We start from the raw sequence: 13,643 nt of genomic DNA, 5'->3' as shown, positions 1-13,643 counted from the left end.
TTCCCTATGTCAGTATATATCCCTGTCTTTGGCAAGACCTAAAAGATAAATTTATGAAAAAAAATGTATTCCTCCCCTCCCCATATGTACCTCAAAGTCATTATTCAAGCATCTCATCTTTGAATCATATAATTCACCCAAAGAATTTTTTAGTATTCCCATGTTCATTTGTTAAGTATATTATAAACATTAGGATTTGGAACCACTTTTCTCATCGTTGTAGTTCTTTGGAAACTTCTCTGACCTTTATAGCTGGTTACTAATCAAGAGAACAAAGAGCTTTTTCTCTTTTTCTTTCTCTTCTTCTTCTTTTTTTTTTTTTTTTTTTTTTTTTTTTTTTTTTTTTTTTTTTTTTTTTTTTTTCCCAGTGGTTAACTGGCTTTGTACTCTGTATTAATTCCTGGTTGAATTACTTACATTTTGTTTCTTCTCTCCAACTGTTTAATCCTAACAATAATGCTACTTTCTTTTTGATGGTGTTAATAGTATTGGTGTGTTTTGACTTATAGATCTTATTTGAAGAAACTCTAAGAAAGCATTTTAATAACAAGTTAGGATTTTAAATAGTGTTTTGTTTACCAAGACAAAATTATTTTAACTTGTTGATACTTGTTAAAGGATGAAATTGGTAGATGTTACTTCATCTCTATAAGACTTAACAATTAGGTCTTGGTTCTCATGGTTTTCCATCTTCCAGGATAAACAAGGACTTCCTTGGTGGCTTGGAATCAGCTATAAAGGAATTGGCCAGTATGATTTGCAAGATAAGGTGAAACCTCGGCAAGTAAGTGTGAATCATTTCAGACACTTATGAGAACATTGAGCTGTTCTAGAGCTAGAAACATCACTTTATGGGGCAACAAGCAGTCTTGGGTAAAGAATTTTTGATTAGTGAAGTCCTAGGTTTAGAGAAGACTCAAGTTAAATGTGAAATACTTTTTATAATTTATTCATGCCCCATTTATACAGCAATTCCACGTCTGATCATTTATCCTAAGGAAGTAAAATTACATACAAAGATTTAACTACAAGGATGTTGATCACAACGTAGTTTACAAGTGCATACAATTAGGTTTCTATTTTAAGTTAGTATGAACATGATGATGTCATTTGTTTAATGAATTTTACATATATAAAAATATATACATGCATACACACACATATGCATACACATACATATGTACATTGGATGGATAAACAGATGGGTGAATTGTAAAGACGTTAAGTCAAAATTTTTGGTGCTGGTTACCTCTCAGTGATACAGTTATAAGTAACCTTTCTACTACTGCTGCTAGTTTTGCTTATCTTTGTCTCACAATTTTCCACATTTAACATGTCTACTTTTTGTAGAGGAAAGTAAGTTACATGCTATTTATTAAAGGGTCACACTATCAGGTTTGGATTTTCCAGAGCTAATAAGTTACATTCTTGGCAATTTGATTATGAGGTTGTTCCTCTTGACCAAGCACAAGTGTACAATACTTTTTGGCCTATATAAGAAGTGATGAGTTTGTGTAGATATCCATCTAGCTGCTCTGACCTACTCAGTATTATAATGACATAAAGGCTTACCCGTGCTGTTAGGTTTTGCCACGCTCCGTGTCCTCTGCTGCCAGCCCTGGGAATCACAGCTGTGAAACAACGACCTATAATAACAGACCGTGGTTAGGCTGCCTGCTCTATCACACCCCGACGTCACCGCCTTAAACAGCTCTTATCACTTCCATCTGTCTATTGCTTTAATTTGTACTAGAAAAACAGCCATATTTTTCATAAAGTCAGGCCCTGGTCATAATACCACAAGCTTTTCATTCTTCTAAGTGTCCTTTTAGCTTCAATCATACTTACAATATTCCTTTGAGTTTAGAGAATAAATAAGTTACCGTTTTCTTCCCATTTTATGGTTGCGAAACTGGCACAGAAAACATGAAAGGTTGTTGCCCAGGACAAGCCACAGCCCCCTTTGAATGCCCATCCAGCTCTCCTGGATCAGACTGTCTGGGCACTGTGGCTTCTTATTGGGAATTATCGGTAAAAATAGGAAGGCATTATTTTTAACAAAAGATCCATCTGTGTGAGACATGGTAAGTAAGCATGTGTGTAATCATACAGTTAGAAATTGATCTGTATAATTTTGGCCCAGTGACCCAGATCAGTTGAAGTAAGGAATACTTGATTTCCAGGAGGAATACGAGTAATTTTGGTTGTATTTGAAAACTTGTTTCTAAGACCAAATTTCTAACAATGTTAGAAATGATATGGGCGTAGTTTTTCTTTACAGTTATATATTTTAATGTTTTTACCGAAAGTTTTAAATAGTCATTGTAAAAGAAACCAACAACAACAAAAAAAGCACACACTACAGAAACATCAAGTGGGGCAGGAAGTTCTTCAGCAGTCCCCATCCCTCCCCTGTGATAATCACTGTCAAGAGAATGATACTGGTTTGTTTGTTTGTTTATGAATTTTATTTTGTTTTATTTTTATTTTATTTTTTTATTGAAGTAGAGTTGATTTACAATATTGTGTTATTTCTGCTGTACAGCAAAGTGACTCAGTTATACGTATACATAAATTCTTTTTCATATCCTTGTCCGTTACGGTTTATCACAGGATATTGAATGTAGTTCCCCATGCTATACAGTAAGATCTTGTTGTCTATCCATTCTATATATAATAGCTTGCATCTACTAACCCCAAACTCCCACTCCATCCCTGCCCCCCCCACCGCCGTTGGCAACCACAAATCTGTTCTCTACTTCAGTGAGTCTGTTTCTTTTTTGTAGATAGGTTCGTTTGTGTCACATTTTAGATGCCACATATAAGTAATATCATATGGTATTTGTCTTTCTGACTTACTTCACTTAGTGTGATCATCTGTAGTTGCATCCATGTTGCTAGAAATGACATTATTTCATGCTTTTTTATGGCTGAGTAGCATTCCATCGTATATATGTATCACATCTTCTTTATTCATTCATCTGTCATGGACATTTAGGTTGTTTCCATGTCTTGGCTGTTGTGAATAGTGGTGCTGTGAACATGGAGGTGCATGTATCGCTTTGCTGTGTAGTTTTGTCTGGATATACGCCCAGGAGTGGGATTGCTGGATCATATGGTAATTCTATTTTTAGTTTTCTGAGGAACCTCCACACTGTTCTCCATAGTGGCTGTTGATACTGTTGATACAGACTTTGTCAGCATGTATACTAAGCTTTTACAGAGAGAAAGAAATCTTACTATGTATACTATTCCATACTATGTCATATTTCTCCAAATCACTTCTAAAACAGATGTCTTTTTACTCTTTTTTAAAGCTGACTGTATTCCATGGTGTTGAAATACATAATTTATTTAACCAGTTCTCTCTTGATGGACATTTGAGTTGTTTCCATTGTGGGAAGAGTGGGTTGGAGGATAATGAATTTCAGCCAGGGCAAATAACTAGCCCCTATTATCTATTTTGTAAGATCATGTTTTCTTAAGGTAGACCTCATCCATGTTAACTTTTTTTTTTTTTTGGTAATTTATTTCTACCCTGAATTTTACTTTAAGAAATAACATTTCTTTGGTTTTTCTGAATCTTGCATGTAAAATGTAACTTAAATCGACTCACAAGTAATTTCTTAGCTGTTGTGGCTTGAGAAAATTGAGATTCTCACAGACTCTAAATGCATCTACTAAAAACAACCAGGCTTTCTTCCAAAATAATGGTGAATCAGAATCTACACAGTAAATATTGCTGTTAATTTCCTCTCGGTTGCTCATGACTCACAGGCCTTTCTTTACATTCACAGTTTCATAGAAATTGGTAAATATTGTTTGACACTGATCATAATCAGGTTTGCTTTTTCATTTCAGAGTCTATAGACAATGATCAGAAGCCGCTTCCTTTTTTCAGTGTGCAAAGGTTTTCCTATTTCATTTTTAAGACATGCCATTCAGGTCAAAAAGGACCATAAACAGGCTATCTGGTGTCATCACTGTCTTGCTTTCTCTTTCTTGGTTATTTTAGCAGGTGTCCACTTTGTACCACTGTTTGCTTTCTCCTTGCTTCTTCTGTTAAACGTGATAATGGATTTTGCCTCCGTATCTTTATTTTTTCCTGTCTAGACAACTTAAGAGTTTCATTGGCAGGAGGATGTTCTAACGTCCCTGTCTTGGCTTAGTTGCACAAATAAGGGAATGCCTAACTTAAAGGGACGTGAGCACTGACATATAAAAGGAGGCTCACGTTTCAGCTATTTGCATGGACCTATGTTCCAGCAAGTTACCAATGGCCGGGCAGGAATGACGGTCCTATTGCCAAATTGGAATGAAATGAAGGCTGGAATGGGAGGTTGCGTAGATGCTCAGCCTCTTGAATCACATGCCTGCTGCATTATAATTACATGGCTTAAAAACAGGCCAGAAGGAGGAAGAATTACCCACGATAACATGTCAAAAGTCTGTTTTGAAAAAGGGTTGGTCCGAGGTCCACAGGCTGAGGCCTCTGTCCTTTCCACATAATGTCTATCAGTTATAAGGTCTGAATATTGGGGACTGTGTTTGTGTTACCTCCCAAAACACCCAGCAAAGGCTCTTCATGTGTACTGTCTATAAGGCTTTTGCCAGTCAGGGGGTTCGATTTGTTTGCAATCCACGTAGTATAATGCAACAGGGCAAGGGTTTGGGAATCAGTCCAAAGACTGTCTCTGATGTCATTTGCTGTGTGACCTTGGACATGTTGCTTAACCTCTCTTTGACCTTAGTTTCCTAATCTGTACAATGGTAATGCCACCAACTACTAGGGTGGTTGTAAGAATTAATGAGATTATATGTGGTGTGCCGGATACACAGTCATAACTCCATAACTGGTAATTACTCCTTTGTAGTGAGGGAGAGAGACAATAAAGAAGGGTATGAGAAATATTCTTGGATCACTGGTTAAGGAAGGACCCAACATTGCTACAAACCCAGAGCCCTAGTGTCCCACATAAGAGTCCACACTCACAGTTACTATTTTCAGAGACTGGTAAGCATTCTGCCCCTCCCAATTCATTAACCACAATGCCCTACGGTATGATGCAAATTAAGAGAAATTTTTTAATTTCTGAGTTACAATCCACAAAAATTACGGTATTAAAAATTCAGGTCATAAGCAGTTTTTCTTTTAAATCCCTCCTTTGTGCATGAAATGTGTCATTGCAAACTCTTAGGGAATGTGAAACATACCAGAACTCAACTTCAAATCGTAGGATGTTCAAACTTAAAAACGATGAAGCTTTATTTAAAAAAGAAAAATTCAAACACGTGCCTTCTAGGTTTTTATCGTCCATTCGGTATTTCAAGGAAAAATGTCTGTTCTTCACAAAGAAGTAGACAATGGGTCCGTGGCTGAGTAAAGTATTAGTATATGTCGTGACTGATTTGTACCCCTCTAGCAAGTTATTTCCCTGGGGAAAACCAGAACCTGTCAGAGGTGGGAGGAAAACAAACGACATGCTAGTCAAGGTGTTACAGGTAGACCATAGTAGGATAAAATGATTTTCAAGATTAGTATCTTTGGCATTATAAGACTAATAAAGTCTTGTGATACATGTCATCACCCCAGGGCATTTCAGGGTGGGGAAAAGGTCTTTAGCCATCAGTTAACTGAGTTTTTTAAATTAATTGGAATTCCCAGTTGCCTAGAGCAGACGAATTAAGTAACCAGCCCAAAAGTCTTCCTGTTTCCTTGTCATAAAAGTACAGCGTTCACTTCATTTAAACTCAGTGACTTGCTTATTTTTCTAAGCACGGCCATCTTGATCATTTCTAAACCCACCTGGCTTCCTCCAACACTACCCCATCACCATGGACCTCGATTATGATGCTGCTTCTAATGCTGCTTAAATTCTAGGTGAGGTTAACTATAGGAGAGACAAGAGAATGTGTGCCATCCAGTTGTATTATACTTTCTACATCAATACAAAATGAAGTGTGATGTGCAGGGAGAAAAACAATGACAGAATGTCACCCGGAGACCAGTCCATCCGGTCTGTACTTTGTAAAGTATATAATTAAGCTCCCGCCACACCAGGAGTCAATTCGATTGTTAAAACCTTCTACAGAGTCAGTGGGAGGAGAGCTCCAACCCTATAGCGTGGATTTGAAATAAGAACCAGTCTCGGGCCTCCCTGGTGGCGCAGTGGTTGAGAGTCCGCCTGCCGATGCAGGGGACGCGGGTTCGTGCCCCGGTCCGGGAGGATCCCACGTGCCGCGGAGCGGCTGGGCCCGTGAGCCGTGGCCGCTGAGCTTGCGCGTCCGGCAACGGGAAAGGCCACGACAGTGAGAGGCCCACATATGGCAAAAAAAAAAACAACAAAAGAAAAACCAGTCTGGCACTCCACTTACTGCGTGGCTGACCTGGAGCTGTCCCTCAGCCTTTTGGGTCTTTATTTTCTCAACTATCAAAATCAAAGAATTCTATCTACCTACCTCACAGATCATTATGTGCACCCAATGAGTTAGTGAATTCTTTCACTGACTATATATTTTTCTTTTCTTGTTTCAAATTTATTTATTTTTTATTGAAGTATAGTTGATTTACAATGCTGTGTTACTTTCATGTTTACAGCAAAGTGATTCAGTTACACACATGTATATATATATATATATATTTTTTTTTTCAGATTCTTTTCCCGTATAGGTTAGTACAAAATATTGAGTACAGTTCTCTGTGCTATCCAGTAGGTCCTTGTTGGTTATCTATTTTGTATATAGTAGTGTGTATATGTTAATCCCAAACTCCTAATTTATCCCTCCCCCTGCCCCTTTTCCATAGACATAGAAAACAAACTTATGGTTAATTATTTTTCCCTCACACCATACTCTAATTTATAGAAAGTTTACTGGGCAGCATAGGCATTTGTCTTTTCCTCCTATGGTTAATCACTGTTAGAATTTGAAGCAGTTCCTCTAAAACAGGGAACTCTCAGAGAATTTGATGGGCATTGGTAAGTCTCCATTTCCATCTCACGACCGGTAGGCAGATGGAAAGAAGCCAAGGCAAGCAGCCTTATTCATAAAATCACCAAGTTTAGGGACTCCCGTGGTGGTCCAGTGGTTAAGAATCTGCCTTCCAATGCAGGGGATGCAGGTTCAATTCCTCGTTGGGGAACTAAGATCCCACATGCCTCAGGGCAACTAAGCCCACACGCCACAACTAGAGAGCCCATTCGCCGCAACAAAAGATCCCACGTGCCAAAACGAAAGATCCCGCATGCCGCAACTAAGACCCAACACAGCCAAATAAATAAATAAATAAAACATTTTTTTTAGAAGGTTTAAAGAAAAAAATCACCAAGTCTAACTGCAAAGGAGGCTGGGCAGTGTATACTCTAGGTGGGTGTTCATGGACAAAGCCATCACTCAAGGTGTTTTGTTAGAAGGAAAAATAGATCCCGAGGGTGATAAGTAGTTCCTGTCACTCTGTGTTTGTTTCCTTGGAAGTCTTCCAGGGGGATGGTAAACAAACAAGTGAGCAGAGAATGAAGACATAATTATAAATTTTGAATAGTCTCTGATGGAAACAAATGAGACAGAGGGACAAAAATGGGATGGGTAGGGATGTTTCAGGTGTTCAGGCAAGGCCTCTCTGAGAAAGGTGACATTTAGGCTGAGACCTGAAGTGTAAGAAGGAGCCAGGCTTAAAACAAAGAATGGGTTGGCATGTTCATGTCAGAGAACAGTGTATGCTGATGGGAGGGAGGTGGGCACGTTATAAAAACTGAGAGACCCCTACAGCTAGAGCTTAAAGAGTGAGTGTGTCCCCTGTAGAAACTGAAGGTGATGGTTGAAAAAGAGGAAAGGGCTGCTGGACAGGCAAAACCATTAGATTTCATTGTTTCATCTGTTACTGTGTTTCTAGGCATTTACCAAATGGCTGAATTGTTGGCACATACAGAAAAATGAAAGATAGCTCTCTAATAGGATTGACCAGTCCAAATGCAGAGAAAGCCAGTTAGTACATAAAGCATGGTGAAAATTTATTCTATCACGGGGCATAAACAGTAAAGGTTTCTTCATTCCGTACTTACAACCAAAGGTCGGTTTGGTTTTAATTCATTCATCCTTCAGGAGCAAATCTCTTAACAAACTGCAATGTACTCTGATATTTTTCCAAAAAAAAAAAATGAGCCCATTCTGTCTGCAAGGGCCCTATAGTACTTCGTATATATATTTTAAGATTAATTAATTATTTATTTATTTAACTTATTTTTGGCTGCGTTGGGTCTTAGTTGCAGCATGCAGGGTCTTCGTTGAGGCGTGCGGGATCTTTCGTTGTGGCACATGGGCTTCTCTGTAGTTGTGGCGTGCAGATTTTCTCTTCTCTAGTTGTGGCGCCCAGGCTCCAGGGCACGTGGGCTCTGTAGTTTGCGGCACACGGGCTCTAGCTGAGGCACGCCAGCACAGTACTTGTGGCCCGCGGGCTTAGTTGCCCCGCGGCATGTGGGATCTTAGTTCCCCGACCAGGGATCGAACCCGAGTCCCCTGCATTGGAAGGTGGTTAACCACTGGACCACTGGGGAAGTCCCCTACTTTATATTCTTTATCTCGTTTAAGGAAAAAGCCCAGTCCCAGTCGTCAGGGACCTGACAACCCATCTGGAAAGACAAAATCATGTTCAAAATTAGAGATTTTTATTGAAAATATTTAATAAGCAGACTAGGTACCAACCTGTGAGGAGGGATGCCAGCTGTAAACATCCAGAAGAGCCATGCAGGTGTCTCTGAGCGACAGGTCAGCCCTGGTTATACCAGATACGTGCAGTGAGCACTCTATTGCAAGTACTAACAGAAGTCATTAGATCAGCTCTGAGAGGTTAGAGATTTGGCCACAGAGGGAATTTATATGAGGTGACATCCTCTTAGATGGTCAGATTTTTATATCATGCATTTTCTGATACCCAGGACATCTTTGTCTAAACGTTTCCCCAAATACTCAGAATGTTTCACTCCTTGTGTTTAAGACCTGATGTTTTATGTGTGAAGGGTTATCACATCACATGTGAAAAAGTAATTTTCTCTACCTGAGTGTGTACCATTTGGTGTGTTCCCGGGCATTGAGAGCATGGCCTCTTGTAGTCTGATCAGTTGTTCTAAGTCCTTCTGGGAGGGAACATTTGCATTTAGAAAACAATCCAGGGCTTCCCTGGTGGCGCAGTGGTTGAGAGTCCGCCTGCCGATGCAGGGGACACGGGTTCGTGCCCTGGTCCGGGAGGATCCCACATGCCGCGGAGCGGAGGGGCCCGTGAGCCGTGGCCGCTGAGCCTGCGCGTCCGGAGCCTGTGCTCCGCAGCAGAAGAGCCCGCAGCAGTGAGAGGCCTGCGTACTGCAAAAAAAAAAAAAAAAAAAAAATTCGTGCCCTGGTCCGGGAGGATCCCACATGCCGCGGAGCGGAGGGGCCCGTGAGCCCGCTGAGCTGAGCCTGCGCGTCCGGAGCCTGTGCTCCGCAGCAGAAGAGCCCGCAGCAGTGAGAGGCCTGCGTACTGCAAAAAAAAAAAAAAAAAGAAAACAATCCAGACATCTATTTTTTCCTAAAGACATACCTAGTTGAGAAAAAGAGAAATCCAAAATTCATTATTTTATAGCAAAAATTTTATCTTCTTCTTCAACACACTTCACCCACCAAAGCATAGTTATGTCACCAGAAATTATCGTCTGAGTCAGGTGTTCTCATTCTCTGCACTATTTATGTTTTGGGCCAGATCATTTTGTCCTGAGCATGGTCTGATATTCAGCAGCATCCATGGCCTCTAACCACGAGATGCTAGTAGCAGCCTCCCCTCCAGTGTGATAAAACAGAAATGTCTCCAGACATGGCCAAATGTTCTGGGAGTTGTGGGTGAGGGTGGGAAGTGAAGAGAAATCATCATTGCTGGAGAACCACTAGTCTAAGTAAAATATGAGAGACTCAGAGTTCTTTTCTGCAAATGGCTGCCGTAATTGCTGCCGTTTTCTTCCTATGAGGTTGAACTGGGAATTACTCTTTTTTTCTTTCTTTTTTGGTTAACATACGAAATCTCCATAGAATACTCTTCCCAAGTAAGAAAGGCAGGATAGTGTGCTCTGGTAACTGGGGAATTTGGAGCCATGGTTGTGCTTGGGTGTGAATCCCAGATCTGCCCCTATTTAACTTTGGCACCTTGGCCAATTAAACCTCTCTGAGCCTCAGTTTTCTCTTCTGTGAAATGGGGCTAAATGTAGTACCTCCGCATAAGGTTGTTGGGAAGACTCATTTTCAGTCACATAAATATTTGGTCGAAAGATGGCTAGCTGGATAGAAGGTAGGTCAATTTGACTTTCTCAAAGCTCATCATCCTGCAAAATTCTAATTTTCTGGTACTCCAGGAGGCAAAACAGACCTGCTGGCTGGCTTGTGGGTGCTAACAGTATACTCATCAAGTGTAACTTGTTTAAAATGAAAAAAGAATAAATCAATAATACAGTGATCTTGTTTTGCATCACGTTACAGCAGGGGAATCACCCTATGTGAGCCATTATTTGATATACAGTCATACACCACGCTGCTACTATCGCAAATTTAGTCATTTCCAAGTGAATTTAAAGTTAAATGATTAACCTGTATTCTAAGTTCTATTACGAAAAAACCAAGCCTCTGATGATGTCTTTCCTGTCATTGCCTAGTGTTAAACCTTTGGGTGCTGTCTACTTTCAATCCATCAAGATTCAAAGAGACAGTGCATCCTTTCTGTCCAAGACTTTTCACTACCCCAAAGGTCCCCCTTGCTGGTAGTGGGTCACACTCCTCAGCATTTTTGTACATGCTAGGGCATGTCTCTTCTGGGTACTCCAGTCAGGAGGGAGCTTGCTAGCTTGCTGCCATTGCGTCTCCCTGTCGGCGTGCCTTTGACCCATTCCCATGTCCCTCCTCTATGACCTCTGTGATACAGGAACAGTGAACAGATTCCCTACCTAGAGGGTGTATCAGGAAACCACCAATGAAATCAACAGAGATACAGCAGCTTTTACAGAGGCTGAAGCTCATAGAATTGGAAATCGGAGGGACTCGGAAGTGTCAACAGAATAACTTGGCTATTTCTCATCAGTGGAAAGACAGATATGGGATCCAGACAGCAGTTTCTAGTTCTCTTTCTGCTGTTAAGTGGCTCTCCTCCATCTTCAGAAGAGATGATAAAATAAGGGAATTGGACTGAGGGTCCTTCCTCACAAATGCAGCTAGCTTTATTGCTTACTAAATGTTGATTCTGAGCCAGGCACTGTGCTAAGTGCTTCATAAACATGATCTCACTAAACCTTTCCAACAATGCTCTGAGGCAGGCATTGTTGGTCCCATTTTACAGATGAGGAAACTGAGACTCAAGAAAGTTAAGCAACTTGCCAAATACAGCACATGTGGTGAAATCAGCATGTAAACCAAGCAGTCTGATGTGGTCCAATTGGTTCAGGTAAGCATCACAAGGAAGGGGACCTGGCTATTATTTGCCAACAAGAACAGGACCTCATGCACAGAAGGTGGACAAGAAATATTTGTTAATTGAAGAGGAATGTGTAAAGGACTCCAAGAGCTACTTAAGTATGTGACTCCCGGTTTCCTAAAAGTCCCTCTGCTTTTCCTTATAGTCTTTTTTCCTAAAGTTTGACAGTGGCCTCAGATGTTTAGGAACCAGTGTGATTGTAGCATAGGAAGGGGAAAGAGGTGATTTCTTGCAGTTCCTTAAGGCTGTAATAGTGGGTGGCTATCAATAACTAAATATTGAGGTTTATTTAGTTTTCAACAAAATGGCTTAAATATTCACCCCATGCATCTCATTAAATCAAGTGTAATAACGTGTGGCAAATTATTCTAAAACTGTCAACTTCCTTTACATCTAACGATAAAAACTATGGCATTTTACACACGTTCACTTTTAAAATAGGATTTGATGCAACTTTGGTTTTCTGTGTCAGTTATTAAATTTTTGACACTTTCTTTTTTTAAGACAAGGTGATTTGTGACCTAAGGAAACATTCTCTTCCTGTTGTAGTGTTTTTGATTATCTCTTTGTTACTATCATTGTTCACATTGCTCCTCTTTGACTTGTTTTGTTTTATCTCTGTTTATTTATTTTGTAATCTCAAAGTTAATCCAGGCTCTTACTTCATCTCTTGCTATCTACTTCCTTCTTTTGATGCTAAAGGGCACAACTAATCATTCTCGATGAGAGTAGAGTAGAAAGAAGTCCTTAAGACCTAATTTATGGTTTTATTGTCGCCATGTAAGTGTTTCCTTTCATTACTAACACCATGAATTCTAAACACAACACAATTTCATACTCATCCCTCCTAGTGAGTGCTACATAAACAACAATAAATACTAATTAATGATTGTCATTATGCTTGTTTAATGATCACTTTAGAAAGCAGTCCAGTTTCATGCTCATAACTCTGTGTTGCAAAGCAAATAAAAGTCCTCTTCTCCTACCCCCCCCCCCACTCCCAAATCTCCAAGAGTGGGAATTTTGTCTTGGGCAAATTTTTTTTTCTATTTTAATACGAAAATTACAAATTTTGTTTATACATACACATTCATATAATATAATATATATAATAGTCTTGTTCTATCATGTAAGACATCATATCCTATAATAGTCCTATTCTGTATGGGCACCAGTGTTCTCCAAACAGTGGAGAATGTGAAGCATACTTTGCTCCCTTCTACCTTCCTTTGAATTTTGTTCTTTTTTCTTAAATGGTTTCTTGTAACCGTTCTTCATCTTTCAGGTGATTTAGAGTATTCCTTATATGTCAGGCCATTTCTCTCTCTTTCTTTTCTTTTCTTTTCTTTTTTTTTTGGCTGTGCTGCATGGCTTAGCTTGCAGGGATCTTAGTTCCCCTACCAGGGATTGAACCCCGGGCCAACAGCAGTGAAAGCGCTGAATGCTAACCACTAGACCGCCAGGGAATTCCCTGTCAGACCATTTCTGTAATACAGAGGCCCCAACAAGTCAGGTCAGCCTGGTGGATATTTCTTTGGCATTTTCCTATTATCCTTCCATTGGTTCAAAGTCTTGAGTGATTTTGACGAGAGCGGGGCCTTTTATTTACCCTTTAAGGAAAACACTTAAGGACAAAAAGGACAGGAATGAAGATCGCGCAGCTGCCTGTTATGTGCCAGGTGCTGTCCTGGGCATGTTGCATGAGCAATGGAATCCACTGTAACCTCGGCTCCATTGCCATTTTCAGAGCCTTATCCTGCTCTCTGAGATGGAGAACTCCAAGATAATTTAAAAGCACAATAGAAGAATGATTTCAGAAATTTCAAAAGAAAAACTAGCTTATTTCCAGCTGCCGGCTAGCTAGATCAACAGCATCTACAATTAGAAGTGTTTTCCTAGCAACTTCAAACCTTGATAAGAATCACAAAGGTAATACCTGCCTAAAACAGAGGCCTCCCAAATGGTTAGGGAGTGGAAATCTCACTCTTGTATGAAACAGACCAACCTTTGGTCATTTTATACAAACTTCTATATTTTAATTTTTAGAAATTAAAACAGTACAGGAATACCAAGAATGTGACTACACCTGCATAACCACTGAAATTGACGATTACTAATATTTTGTTATATTTACTTCATCTTTTTTTTTTTTTTTTTTTTT

At 39.7% G+C, this 13,643-nt stretch overlaps 1 protein-coding gene across 1 annotated transcript in view; it reads left to right on the top strand.

Annotated features, from left to right (window-relative positions):
• The window catches only part of FRMD4B (FERM domain containing 4B), a 187,947-nt gene that overhangs the window by 146,321 nt on the left and 27,983 nt on the right, over positions 1–13,643 (top strand). The window contains exon 11 of the mRNA XM_007447648.1: positions 698–784. Coding sequence (XP_007447710.1) covers positions 698–784 — 87 coding nt within the window. The remainder of the gene's footprint in view (positions 1–697; positions 785–13,643) is intronic.

The sequence above is a fragment of the Lipotes vexillifer genome, unplaced genomic scaffold (assembly GCF_000442215.2).
Source record: "Lipotes vexillifer unplaced genomic scaffold, Lipotes_vexillifer_v1.1 scaffold1008, whole genome shotgun sequence".
Lineage (NCBI taxonomy): Eukaryota > Metazoa > Chordata > Mammalia > Artiodactyla > Lipotidae > Lipotes > Lipotes vexillifer.
This window is presented reverse-complemented; position numbering and strand designations above follow the sequence as displayed.